Below are 12,743 nucleotides of genomic sequence, written 5' to 3' on the forward strand. Positions count from 1 at the left end.
GACAACGGGGATGAATCCCCGACCTCTTTGCGAGGTTGTCCACCCTGACCACGAGGCTAGCCTCTGCCCTCCCCCACCACCACCACCACCACCACATGGGTATCAGCTCCAGTTGTCTCGGGGGCAGGGAGCAGAGGTCCTCCTCCGAGAGACAAACCTTCCTTCTGGAGATTCTGCATGGCGATTAAGGGCTTTCCCATTCCAGCGCTAATGATTGGCTGATGAGCCCTCCTGCGGGGGGGCTCCAGGACTGTGGAGCCGCTCCCACGGACTGTGGGCTGCCTGGCTGCCCACAGTTCAGGCTTCTCTGCCGACGCGAAAACAATCTGGGGGGGGCTGTCAGACCCTCGGGGCGTGGCGGGACCAGCTGGGCCCACCTGCTAGTCCCGTAACTAGCCCAAACTAGTAGTCCCTTTACTTTGCCCACCAGCTTAGTCCCCTTCCTTACTAGTGTAGCAGAGTGTGTGCATTATGTTAAGTTGTGTCGTGTATTCGCCATTGAATGTTGAATGTTGTTTGCGGTTGGCACAAAGCAAGTTTATTTGCTGGTCAGGTAAACTGATCAAGTTAGGAAGAACTACATAACATACATCGCAATTAACAAGCATCGCAATTAACAAGCATCGCAATTAACAAGCATCACAACAACAAACAACAACAAAATATCTGGTCAGGTAAAACGGTTAAAAGGGTCCACAGTCTTTTCCATGAGGTCGCTATAAAAGGAAATAAATATTAGCTTCCTTGACAGGAAGTGAGACGGAAGGCAGGAAGTCAGTATCTTCGGCCCCGCCCCCGCCCCCGGTTCCGTTGGTCTCTCTCTTTCTCCCGTGTCTCCCCTCCGCTGAGCAGGGCCCCGAAGAACGCCGCGCCCAGTGCTACCGCGGCGACGGCCCCAATCACCTTGGCTGCGTCCCCCGCATCGCTAACCTGCAGCAGGAAACAGGAAGTACAAGTATAGTCATTTTTTATGTGATTGATCCCATCTGGTAAAAGGTGACCACACCTGTCTATAGGTGACCCCCACCTGTCTATAGGTGACCTCCACCTGGTTAAAGGTGACCCCACCTGTCTATAGGTGACCCCCACCTGTCTATAGGTGACCCCCACCTGTCTAAAGATGACCCCACCTGTTTATAGGTGACCCCACCTGTCTATAGGTGACCCCACCTGGTTAAAGGTGACCCCACCTGTCTATAGGTGACCCCCACCTGTCTATAGGTGACCTCCACCTGTTAAAGGTGACCCCACCTGTCTATAGGTGACCCCACCTGGTTAAAGGTGACCCCCAGCTGGTTAAAGGTGACCTCCACCTGCTTTAAGGTGACCTCCACCTGGTTAAAGGTGACCTCCACCTGGTTAAAGGTGACCCCCACCTGTCTATAGGTGACCTCCACCTGTCTATAGGTGACCCCCACCTGTCTATAGGTGACCTCCACCTGGTTAAAGGTGACCCCACCTGTCTGGACTCGGGCTTGCCGTAGCGCAGGGCGGTGGCGAAGTGTTCACAGTTGAAGGAGGTCAGGTTGTAGCGCAGCGTCTTGCCCACCAACTTGCACGCCTCGGCCACGATCACGTCCCGCCGGCGGGGGGCGTACTTATCGTCCAGCAGGTTGTTGACCTGGAAACCAGAGGGAGCCACCGCAGAGAGCCTCTGCCGCTGCACCACCGCACTCGTACTCTCCATCATGGCGAGGAGATCCTGACCTGAGAGAGAGAGAGTGTGTGAAGATCCTAATGAACCTAATAAATTACCTCACAGAGCCCAGATGGAGGAGAACCAGAGCCAGGTTGTGTTCATTCTGGGGCCTGTCTAGCTGCCTGAACCAGCTTGTGAGAGACCCGGACCAGTACCTGGACCAGCTGGTGAGAGACCTGGACCAGTACCTGGACCAGCTGGTGAGGGAGTTTGACCAGTACCTGGACCAGCTGGTGAGAGACCTGGACCAGTACCTGGACCAGCTGGTGAGGGAGTTTGACCAGTACCTGGACCAGCTGGTGAGAGACCTGGACCAGCTGGTGAGAGACCCGGACCAGTACCTGGACCAGCTGGTGAGAGACCTGGACCAGTACCTGGACCAGCTGGTGAGAGACCTGGACCAGTACCTGGACCAGCTCGTGAGGGAGTTTGACCAGTACCTGGACCAGCTGGTTGGGTACAGACTAGTGGACTCACCGGGGGGTAGGAGGTGAACCACCTTGTTGTTCCCGATGTACACGGCCCAGTGGTTGTACACCGTCCTGTCGATCTCGATCAGGTCCCCCGGCTTCGGCTGAACGTCCCACTACAGGCAGACAGGCTCGGATTAATGGATGAACACCTGGTCACCAGCCGAGTGGTTAGGAGGCCATAGATACATATACTGACTAGACATCGCCTGAGCTGCGCTGTTCAGTGGAACCTATGCGTCAATGCCGCCGCCATCTTGCCGCGGGGTAACCACCCCACCTGAATGAATGAACGTTGGTGATGGGACAGAGGTCATTTCCCAGTCAAAATCACTCTAGATTGCCTTATTTTTAAGCAATCTTCAAGGGGGTTGGTTTCTAGTGTTCGTAGTAATGATAATAAAAAGAAATTTAAAAAATAATGGTTTCTGACGTATGTCAGAAACCAACCCGCTGGAAGATTGCTTAAAAATAAGGCGATTTTGAGTGATTTTGAGTGTGAAAGGTCCTCCCATCGACGTCCATTCATTCAGGGGGGTGGTTACCCCCGAATGTGATATCTAGTTAGTATATATATCTATGTTAGGAGGCAATCTGGATTAGCCATCGAATTAACTTCAGATAAGGGCACACTTTTTGTGACATTATATTAATCAAATCTTGTACCATTTACCTCTAACAGATTTTTGTTCTGAGACAACCGAGCCAACCCTCCAGTAACAGCTCAACATTTCCTCCTCATTTTGTATCTTGTTACCTTACCTCGTCTTTCCAGGACACACCTGTCTAGCTACCTTACCTGTCCACTAGGACATACCTGTCTATCTTCCTGTGTTGATGGTGGTGTTGAATCAAGTGGGTACTTACCAGAGTTGGGGCCATTGTAGTTGTTAGGGTTAGAAGTTGTTGTAGTTGTTGCTGCTGCAGGTCGGTTGCTGTATGTGAGGTAGCAGTAGGTAATGGGCTGGCTATTTATACAGTCAGGAAACGAAACTTACCTCTTCAAAGCAGCTTGCATCAGATATCACTTATGTAATCAATATCATATGAGTCATAAAGTTGAATCGTTAACCCTCCACAGTTCACTCTCTGTTTCCTGAGAAGGGAAACTAGGACAGGTATGGTAGTGAGCCAGGTGTGTCCTCTAGTGGACAGGTAAGGTAGCTTCCCACCTCATTTCCCACCTCTCTCTCTCTCTCTCTCTCTCTCTCTCTCTCTCTCTCTCTCTCTCTCTCTCTCTCTCTCTCTCTCAATATCATATGAGTCATAAAGTTTAATCGTTAACCCTCCACAGTTCACTTTCTGTTTCCTGAGAAGGGAAACTAGGAAACTGGAAAAACAGGAGTGACAGGGGGATACCTGGTCACCAGGGGAGTGGATACGTGGTCCCTGCTGCTCACCCATTGGTTAACAGATTACCTACTGCTCACCCATTGGTTAACGGATTACCTACTGCTCACCCATTGGTTAACAGATAACCTGCTGCTCACCCATTGGTTAACAGATAACCTGCTGCTACTTTCCATCCCTCTCTCTTTCCCTTCCTCTTTAGTTTCCTCTGTCCTTCTCGTCCTCCCTTCCTCTTCACTCTCCCTCACTTTCAATATTCCTACTTTTACTCCCTGCTGCTTTAGTTACATTCTCTCTCATTCTCTACCTCTCTCTCTCATTCTCTCTCTCTCTCTCTCTCTCTCTCTCTGATTAGGGCTGCACCCTGCTCTCACTCTTTCACCTTTGACCTCTGACCCTCTACGTGTGTGTGTGTGTGTGTGTGTGTGTGTGTGTGTGTGTGTGTGTGTGTGTGTGTGTGTGTGTGTGTGTGTGTGTGTGTGTGTGTGTGTGTGACTCTGTAACAGATTTTTGTTCTGAGACAACAAAGCCAACCCTCCAGGTAACTTCAAAACATTATTTTATTTATTTTACAATTCAAAAATGAACAAAACTGTCTACTAAATTAAGGAAATGATACTGGGAAACGAATAAACCATTATAAGCAACGAGTGAACTTAATAAGCGATCAAAATACTTTTTGCAACCGCCGTCTCTTTCCCTTTACATTTAGTTTTCACCTTAAATATGCAACAGATAGTAATTAAGGCAACCTGGTTTCACAGGAATCCGTGAAATGAGTCAGTCTACGTCCCGTTTACAAAAAAATAATGCCCATAAAAGGTTTGAATATTAAGGGCTGCCTAATATTCGTTTGAATATTAGAATTCTTTTTAATATTCTAATTATATTCGAATAACGAAGTTCGGAGTCAAAGCCCTAATGTGAGGTACAGGGCCGGACTGGGAGACTTTTTCAGGCCAGGAGTCAGTCATGTAACCAGGCCACCCTGGCCTTGCCCACACGCGCACGTTCACGCCCACACCTACATGCATTGGCACGCATGTACACGCACATGCACCCATGAACACACACACACACACACACACACACACACACACACACACACACAGTGCATTCCAAATAGAAGTTCAAATATGGGACCTATGTACAAACTAAGTTAGGAATATACAGTAACTTTTGTGTTTGGGGCCGGGCTGGTAAAATACAGTAACACAACAATCCTCAGCAAAATCCACTAACACACTTACTAGAAGAGAATAAAGGTTTAACGCAGTGCCAAGGTTACATAAACATCATATCATGTGGAATGTCAACTGCCTCTTTGGCATATATTTTTATGTGTAGCCTACAATATAACCTAATAAACAAAGACAACAAAGTCCAAATCAAACAATTAATCAGCTATGAGGGGACAGCCTTTGAAGCCGGCTGACCGGCAGACTTAAAAAAATAAAAATAAAAAGAGAGAGAGAGAGAGACGCAGGCCAGCAGGCCAATCATAGGCCGGCGCTTCGGGAAACCTCCCGGTTCTCCCGATGGCCAGTCCGGGCCTGGTGAGGTAGCAGTAGGTGATGGGCTGGCTACTTATACAGTCAGGAAACTAAACTTACCTCTTTAAAGCAGCTTGCAACAGATATCACTTATGTAATCTTATGTAAGATATGTACTTGATATGAGTCGATATGATATGATATCATATGAGTCGTAATGGTTTAATCGTTAACCCTCCACAGTTGACTTTCTGTTTCCTGAGAAGGGAAACTAGGAAACTGGAAACTGGAAAAACGGGAGTGACTTCCAGGGGGAGAGGGACCTCAAACTACAGGTAGACATGCTCGGGTAATGAATGTTCTCAGAGGATACCTGGTCACCAGGGGAGTGGATACGTGGTCCCTGCTGCTCACCCATTGGTTAACAGATTACCTGCTGCTCACCCATTGGTTAACAGATTACCTACTGCTCACCCAATCTCTCTCTCTCTCTCTCTCTCTCTCTCTCTCTCTCTTTACCTGATTAGGGCTGTACCCTGCTCTCACTCTTTCACCTTTGACCTCTGACCCTCTACCTGTGTGTGTGTGTGTGTGTGTGTGTGTTTTTTGTTCTGAGACAACAGAGCCAACCCTCCAGTAACAGCTCAACATTTCCTCCTCATTTTGTATCTTGTTACCTTACCTCGTCTTTCCAGGACACAGCTGTCAAGCTACCTTACCTGTCCACAAGGACACACCTGTCTCGCTACCTTACCTGTCCACTAGGACACACCTGTCTCACTACCTTACCTGTCCACTAGGACACACCTGTCTCACTACCTTACCTGTCCACTAGGACACACCTGTCTCACTACCTTACCTGTCCACTAGGACACACCTGTCTCACTACCTTACCTGTCCACTAGGACACACCTGTCTCACTACCTTACCTGTCCACTAGAGCAGTGATTCTTAAACTAGGGGTCGCGACCCCAAATGGGGTCGCCAAAAACTTCTGTGGGGTCGCCCATTATTTTCTGTAATCAGTCTGAAATTATTATTATTATGCCAGGTGAAACAAAGGAAAATAATATTGGGGGAAAAAACCCTCACCCTTCTCTGTCAGGAAATGGAGTCTACACACAAATCCCTTCTTTGCCATTCTGAAGTTAGGTGGCTTTCACGGGGCAAGGTCCTTACACGCCTGTTTGAGTTGCGAAGCGAGGTGTGCACCTTCCTCTCAGACGCGAACTCCACTTTTGCGCACCATCTCACTGACTCGGAATGGATAGCCCGTCTTGCTTATTTGTCATGCATATTCGACAAATTAAATAACCTCAACCTGTCACTACAAGGCCTCAACACTAACATCCTGACCCTCTCGGACAAAGTGAATGCTTTCACAAAAAAGTTGCAGCGTTGGGCAGTCCGTGCGGAGAGTGGGGATTTTTGAGATGTTTTTGGAGCTGCGTGACTTTTTGGAGGAGGATGACGTGAATGTCAATTCATTGAAAGCCTCCGTCAACGTTCATCTCCAAAGCCTCCTCGAAAAATTCCATCAATATTTTCAGATGGAAAATGTGGAGAATTATGATTGGATACGACAACCATTCACCAGCTGCTCTTCAAACGATCTGTCATCTGAGCTCGAAGATGCGCTGCTTGAGTTATCCAGTGACCGAACCATACAGACATTGTTTGCCTCAAAAACACTGGATGAATTCTGGCTGTCTGTTGCGCAGGAATACCCCGGATTGTCCAAGGCTGCCATGGACATTCTAACGCCTTTCGGGTCGACCTATCTGTTGCGAGAAGACATTTTCGTCCCTAAAAAATAAATACAGATGTCGGCTCAGCACCGTGGAGGAAAATCTCTGTGTCGCCGTATGCAGCATTCCTCCTAGAATTACCTTGCTATGTTCACGGAAGCAGGCCCACCCTTCCCATTAAAATTGTTAAAGATAGTAAACCAGAAAAGGGAAATACCGATTATTATTAAAATACCGTTATTGTTATCACCATAAATATAATTAATATAACGTTGTAGGCCTAATGCTGCGTGTGCGTGTGCGTGTGTGCGCCACGCACACAGTGTTCTGATCTGATATAGCAGCAGCCTACACTTGTTTAATTGTGATTGTTTGGTTTTCTCGGTTCTTGTTCATATGGAATAAATAAAACGAATTACTTGGCTTACTAGTTTTTGCTTGATTTAGTTGTTAACGTTTGAGGGGGTATTTTGAGTAAGGACTTGGAATGGGTTTGGGGAAAGTGGGGTGGCCAGACCTCGCCATGCTTTTTTGTGGGGTCGCCAGACAAAAAGTTTAAGAACCACTGCACTAGCGGACACACCTGTCTCACTACCTTACCTGTCCACTAGAGGGCACACCTGTCTCACTACCTTACCTGTCCACTAGAGGGCACACCTGTCTCACTACCTTACCTGTCCACTAGAGGGCACACCTGTCTCACTACCTTACCTGTCCACTAGAGGGCACACCTGTCTCACTACCTTACCTGTCCACTACCTGTCTAGCTACCTTACCTGTCTACTGTCTGTGTGTGTGTCTGTGTGTGTGTGTGTGTGTGTGTGTGTGTGTGTGTGTGTGTGTGTGTGTGTGTGTGTGTGTGTGTGTGTGTGTGTGTGTGTGTGTGTGTGTGTGTGTGTGTGTGTACTGTACTCCCATGATTCTAGCACTTTTTGGGTGAATTCAGTTATTGTAAGTCGCTTAGGAAAACAAAAGCGTCACCTAAATAAATGTCATTGAATGTGTATGGGGGTGTGTGTGTGTTTTAGAAAAGCTGTGTTTTAGAATATTAAATTACTTCTGCGTTCAAATGTCGAGCATTGAATGATTGATTGCTCTGCAGCACAGTCCCTGTACGGAGAACCTCAGTAGCTGTTACGCCTCTTGCCCACTGTACACGTCTGTCGACGGATGGGGGCTTTTTGACGCATCTATGTGTTGTCCCGGGTTGTATAACAAAGGCGATTTCATTGGACACTGCATTTGCGTATATTTGCATAACGCGATATGACGGATCCGTCGCTGCCTGAAAAGTTAAACTTTTCTCAACTTTTGGACGCAAGAGACGGAGCCGACTTGACGGACTTGAACCTTTATGGTTCTGCGTCAGGTTTTAGTGAGCGGACCACGCCAGGCCCCTCGCGGTGGACGCAAGGAGGGTCCGCAAGGATGTAAGTGGCCCGTAACCCTCTTTGTGTCGCGTGAAACGTGGGACCATAATCAGCCCTTTACAGTTGAACACAGTGACACAGTTGAGGTGAACGGTTCAACATTTTTCCAAAACTCCAAATGGAAGCCTTCACTCGGTGAATCAGAGGGCAGTGTCTTCAGCGACCTTCTGGGGACATGAAACCCTCACTCCCCTCACTGCTTCTCCGGCAGGAAGTAACCTGATCTTTATCCTGCACCCACTTCTACAAACGACTTAGCGATAATCCGGCGTTTAGTCGCAGCGCGTTGCACAATGCTGCCCCTGTCCTCCAGGGGCGGCTACAGGAGGCACTGTTCCAGAGAGGCGGGTCCACATCACTCAGGGCTTTGTGAGGGCCGTCAGCTGGGGGGGGGGGGGGGGGGGGGGAGGTCCAGGATGATGGATTACAGCCCGGTCTAGGTTTACAGGGACCCCTCTCCTTACGGATCTGGACTGGGTCTGTCTTGACCCGGGTCTGTCTTGGCCGGAATGGGTCTTGTCTAAACTTGGTCTGGTCAGTACGGGGTTTGGTCTGGACTGGGTGTGGTCTTGACCAGGCCTTGGGGATTGGGTCTGGTCTGGACCGGGTCTGGTCTGGATTGGGTCTGGTCTGGTTCTGAGAGACCCCACTCAGCTGTGGGTCAGGGTTAGATTCGCACTAGGGTTAGTTAGGGTTGGACTCACCCTAAACCTAAGCCTAGGGTTAGTTAGGGTTGGACTCACCCTAATCCTATCCCTAGGGTTAGTTAGGGTTGGACTCACCCTAACCCTATCCCTAGGGTTAGTTAGGGTTGGACTCACCCTAACCCTATCCCTAGGGTTAGTTAGGGTTAGTAGTTATCACTTTCTCTCTCTCTCTCTCACTGATTTGGTAAGTGGTTCGTTATCACTGTGGCTGCTGGTTATAATTGCCGCTCCTTAGAAGCTGCAGAGACCGCGTTCGTTTATCACTTCTAAAACACCAACGGAGTACCCCTCCTCCAGGCTCTTTTGATGGTGAAAAACCACTCCTCCTCCTCCTCCTCTCCTCCTCCACTGCTCCTGCTCCTCCTCCTCCTGCTGCTCTCCCTGCTCCTCCTCCTCCTCCTCCTCCAGGTTTATTAAGGCGTTGAAGGTCATGACTATCATTTCCGCCCAGCGTTTATCTTCTGCTGCTCCTGGAGAACAGAGCTGGTGTTGTCTGGTCTTCAGGGTCTTCATCGTCTCTGGTACGTGCCGACCCCTCACACACAATAACAACAACAATGGTGTCAGGCAGGGTGGAAACGGAGAGGTGAACTCTGAACCCCGTCGCTCTATGTCCTGTGTCCATTATTTAAAATGTACCTTATGACCCAGCACACACACAACATAGATCACACTCGCACACACACACACACACACCTTTCTTAACTAGCCCCTCGTCTTAACCTCAGAGAGTTACCCAGCAGGAGAACATAACTCATAATAATAATAACTCTCTCCTGGTCATCATCTCTGCTTTGGTTGTTCACTTCCTCTGCTGGGTCATCTCCTCTGTTTCATCTCTTTGTTTTGAAGTTCTCTCTGACTCCCACTCCCACACGATAAAGGCTGAATCAGTTTCTTTGTCAGCTGGTTTTTAGGCAGCAGAGATGCCCTGTCATGCTTCCAGAAGTAACAGTGTACTAGAGTAGCAAGGGGACGGGTTGCCTGCCATACCAGGTGTGCTTATGGTACAGCTGGACAGGCACAGCCGTAGTGGTTCCCATGTAAAAAAAAAAGCTTGTTTTGATATGATTTCTGATTCTTCAAACAAAATCGGTTAATATTTGGTTTGGGTTACAAAGCTGTGTGTTTGGGTTTATTTTAATGTCTTCCGTGCTATCAGTTTTAAATACCAGGTTTAAAGCCTCCTCGTTAAGGTTTAACTCCTCCTCGTTAAGGTTTAACTCCTCCTCGTTAAGGTTTAACTCCTCCTCGTTAAGGTTTAACTTCTCCTTGTTAAGGTTTAACTCCTCCTCATTAAGGTTTAACTCCTCATTAAGGTTTTGCTCCTCCTCATTAAGGTTTAACTCCTCCTCGTTAAGGTTTAACTCCTCCTTGTTAAGGTTTAACTCCTCCTCCTTAAGGTTTAACTTCTCCTCGTTACGGTTTAACTCCTCATTAAGGTTTTGCTCCTCTTGCTCCTCCACCTATGTCTCATCCTCCTCCTGCTCCTCCTCCTCCTCCACCTACTTCTCATCCTGCTCCTGCTCCTCCTGCCCCTCCTGCTCCTCCAACTTCTGCTCCTGCTCCTCCAGCTACTTCTCATCCTCTTCCTGCTACTCCTGCTACTCTTCCTCCTGCTCCTCCACCTATGTCTCACCCTTCTCCTGCTCCTCTTCCTCCTCCTCCTCCTCCTGTTCCTCCGGGGGGAGGGGGGGGGGGGGGGAGAGAGGGGGAGAGCGAGGGGGGAGAGAGAGAGGGACAGAGAGATTGTAAAACTTTTTTTTTTCTTTGAACCAGTTCAACTGATAAAAAAAGAAAAGAAAAGTAATATAGAATACTACTAGCAATGTAGCAGTATTAATGTATCCTAAGAGCGATACATGAGAGTACTGTCAGTCATAGCTTCACTACCCTGACCAGCCTATAGGGGGCACTGGGGGCACGTGTGTGTGTGTGTGTGTGTGTGTGTGTGTGTGTGTGTGTGTGTGTGTGTGTGTGTGTGTGTGTGTGTGTGTGTGTGTGTGTGTGTGTGTGTGTGTGTGTGTGTGTGTGTGTGTGAACAAATTACATACTATGTACTACACACTTTACGCACTACACAATTCACGCTACACATTACACACTATACACACACTTATATCCGCACATATCCTACAATACTCCTACAATATCTCTCTCTAAGCTATCTAGCTCTTCCCTATCTAACTCTACTCTAACCCCATCCGTTATTTTTCCACTTCCACTCTCTCAACTACCTCTTTAACTCGATAGTTATGCTAACATGCTAACACCGATCCACGCTAACACTAGCCACGCTAATACTATAGCTATGTAGCATGCGCACATTTGCCCATGCTAGCCTGCTGGGCTCTGATCTGTCATGAACGGTAACCACTGTCGGATCCAACCGGTAGCAACTATTTAGCTGGCTGAGAACATAAAAAGAAGATTGTACACACACACACACACACACACACACACACCTCCATCCATCCCATAAACACCCTCACTACACATCTCCCGGAGAGTAAAGAGGGGTTTTTTTTTGCTGCTAGCTTTCTTTAATTCAGAAAGCAATTACCTCAGATTTTCCACTTGAAGAGAGTCAGAGCGAGGGCAGGAAATGAGACGGAGAATAGAGCGAGGAAAAGATGGGGAGAGGGGGAGATAGACACCGAAAGAAATGAGAAACAGTGGAAAGAGAGGGATGGAGACAGAGAGCGAGGGAGAGCTGTACAGAACAGAAGAGAAATGGAGAGAGAGAGGGAGGGATAGAGTGAGAGAGAGTGAGGGGTGTAGGGAAGAGAGGGATTAAGAGGGAGAGTCAGAGAGAGTGAGAGCTAGAGAGTGCTGGGGAGAGGAGAGAGTCAGAGAGAGATAAAGAGAGATGGAGAGAGGAAAGAGAGGAGAGAGAAAGATGAAGAGAGATGGAGAGAGGAGAGTGATGGAGAGAGGAGAGAGTCAGAGAGAGTGAGATAAAGAGAGATGGAGAGAGGAGAGAGGAGAGTGATGGAGAGAGTCAGAGAGAGAGAGATAAAGAGAGATGGAGAGAGGAGAGAGAGAGATGAAGAGAGGAGAGAGAAAGATGAAGAGAGATGAAGAGAGGAGAGTGATGGAGAGAGGAGAGAGTCAGAGAGAGAGATAAAGAGAAATGGAGAGAGGAGAGAGAGAGATGAAGAGAGAGGAGAGAGAAAGATGAAGAGAGATGAAGAGAGGAGAGTGATGGAGAGAGGAGAGAGTCAGAGAGAGAAAGATGAAGAGAGATCGAGAGAGGAGAGTGATGGAGAGAGGAGAGAGTCAGAGGGAGAAGGGGCGAGTCTAGTTCTTTGAGTTGGTTTCAGAAGAGAATTGAAAGGCAGAATCTAAGAGGGGAGAGAGGCTGCTCTGGTCTGTGTTTGCTCTGAGGTCGGGCAGATGATCACCACGGACCATCTTCCACACTGTAGAAGCACTACAGCATTGTAGTGGCTGACATATTTGTGATGCTCACCACAGAATTTTGGGGTTGTTCCATGTCCTGCTGAAGGAGATGTTTCTACAATAAACAACACCCTTCTTTATTATGGCTTATGGTCAAAGTTCATTCTCTTCAATAGTTATGAGGAGTTATGACGGTGAAGGTTCAATGTCTTTACAAGTTACAGACATGTTAGTTAGTGGATAATGGTGAAGGTTGAATGTCTCTAGTAGTTAGCAGGTTGATAATGGTGAAGGTTGAATGTCTCTAGTAGTTAGCAGGTTGATAATGGTGAAGGTTTAATGTCTCTAGTAGTTAGCAGGTTGATAATGGTGAAGGTTTAATGTCTCTAGTAGTTAGCAGGTTGATAATGGTGAAGGTTTAATGTCTCTAGCAGTGTTAGTAGG

At 47.9% G+C, this 12,743-nt stretch overlaps 1 protein-coding gene across 1 annotated transcript; it reads right to left on the minus strand.

The window, feature by feature from the left end:
- Positions 1–774: 774 nt before the first annotated feature.
- LOC311362223 (phospholipase A and acyltransferase 3-like) lies at positions 775–3,064 on the minus strand (the record flags this gene model as incomplete). The annotated part of the gene is made up of 4 exons (XM_084482033.1): positions 3,037–3,064; positions 2,177–2,285; positions 1,460–1,707; positions 775–930 (listed from the first exon to the last, which is right to left on the minus strand). The coding sequence occupies exons 1-4, from the start codon at positions 3,049–3,051 to the stop codon at positions 775–777; spliced, it is 528 nt and encodes a 175-aa protein (XP_084338159.1). The 5' UTR covers positions 3,052–3,064.
- Positions 3,065–12,743: the final 9,679 nt, after the last annotated feature.

This window comes from Micromesistius poutassou (genome assembly GCF_964030765.1).
Source record: "Micromesistius poutassou genome assembly, chromosome: 17".
NCBI classification, from domain to species: Eukaryota; Metazoa; Chordata; class Actinopteri; order Gadiformes; family Gadidae; genus Micromesistius; species Micromesistius poutassou.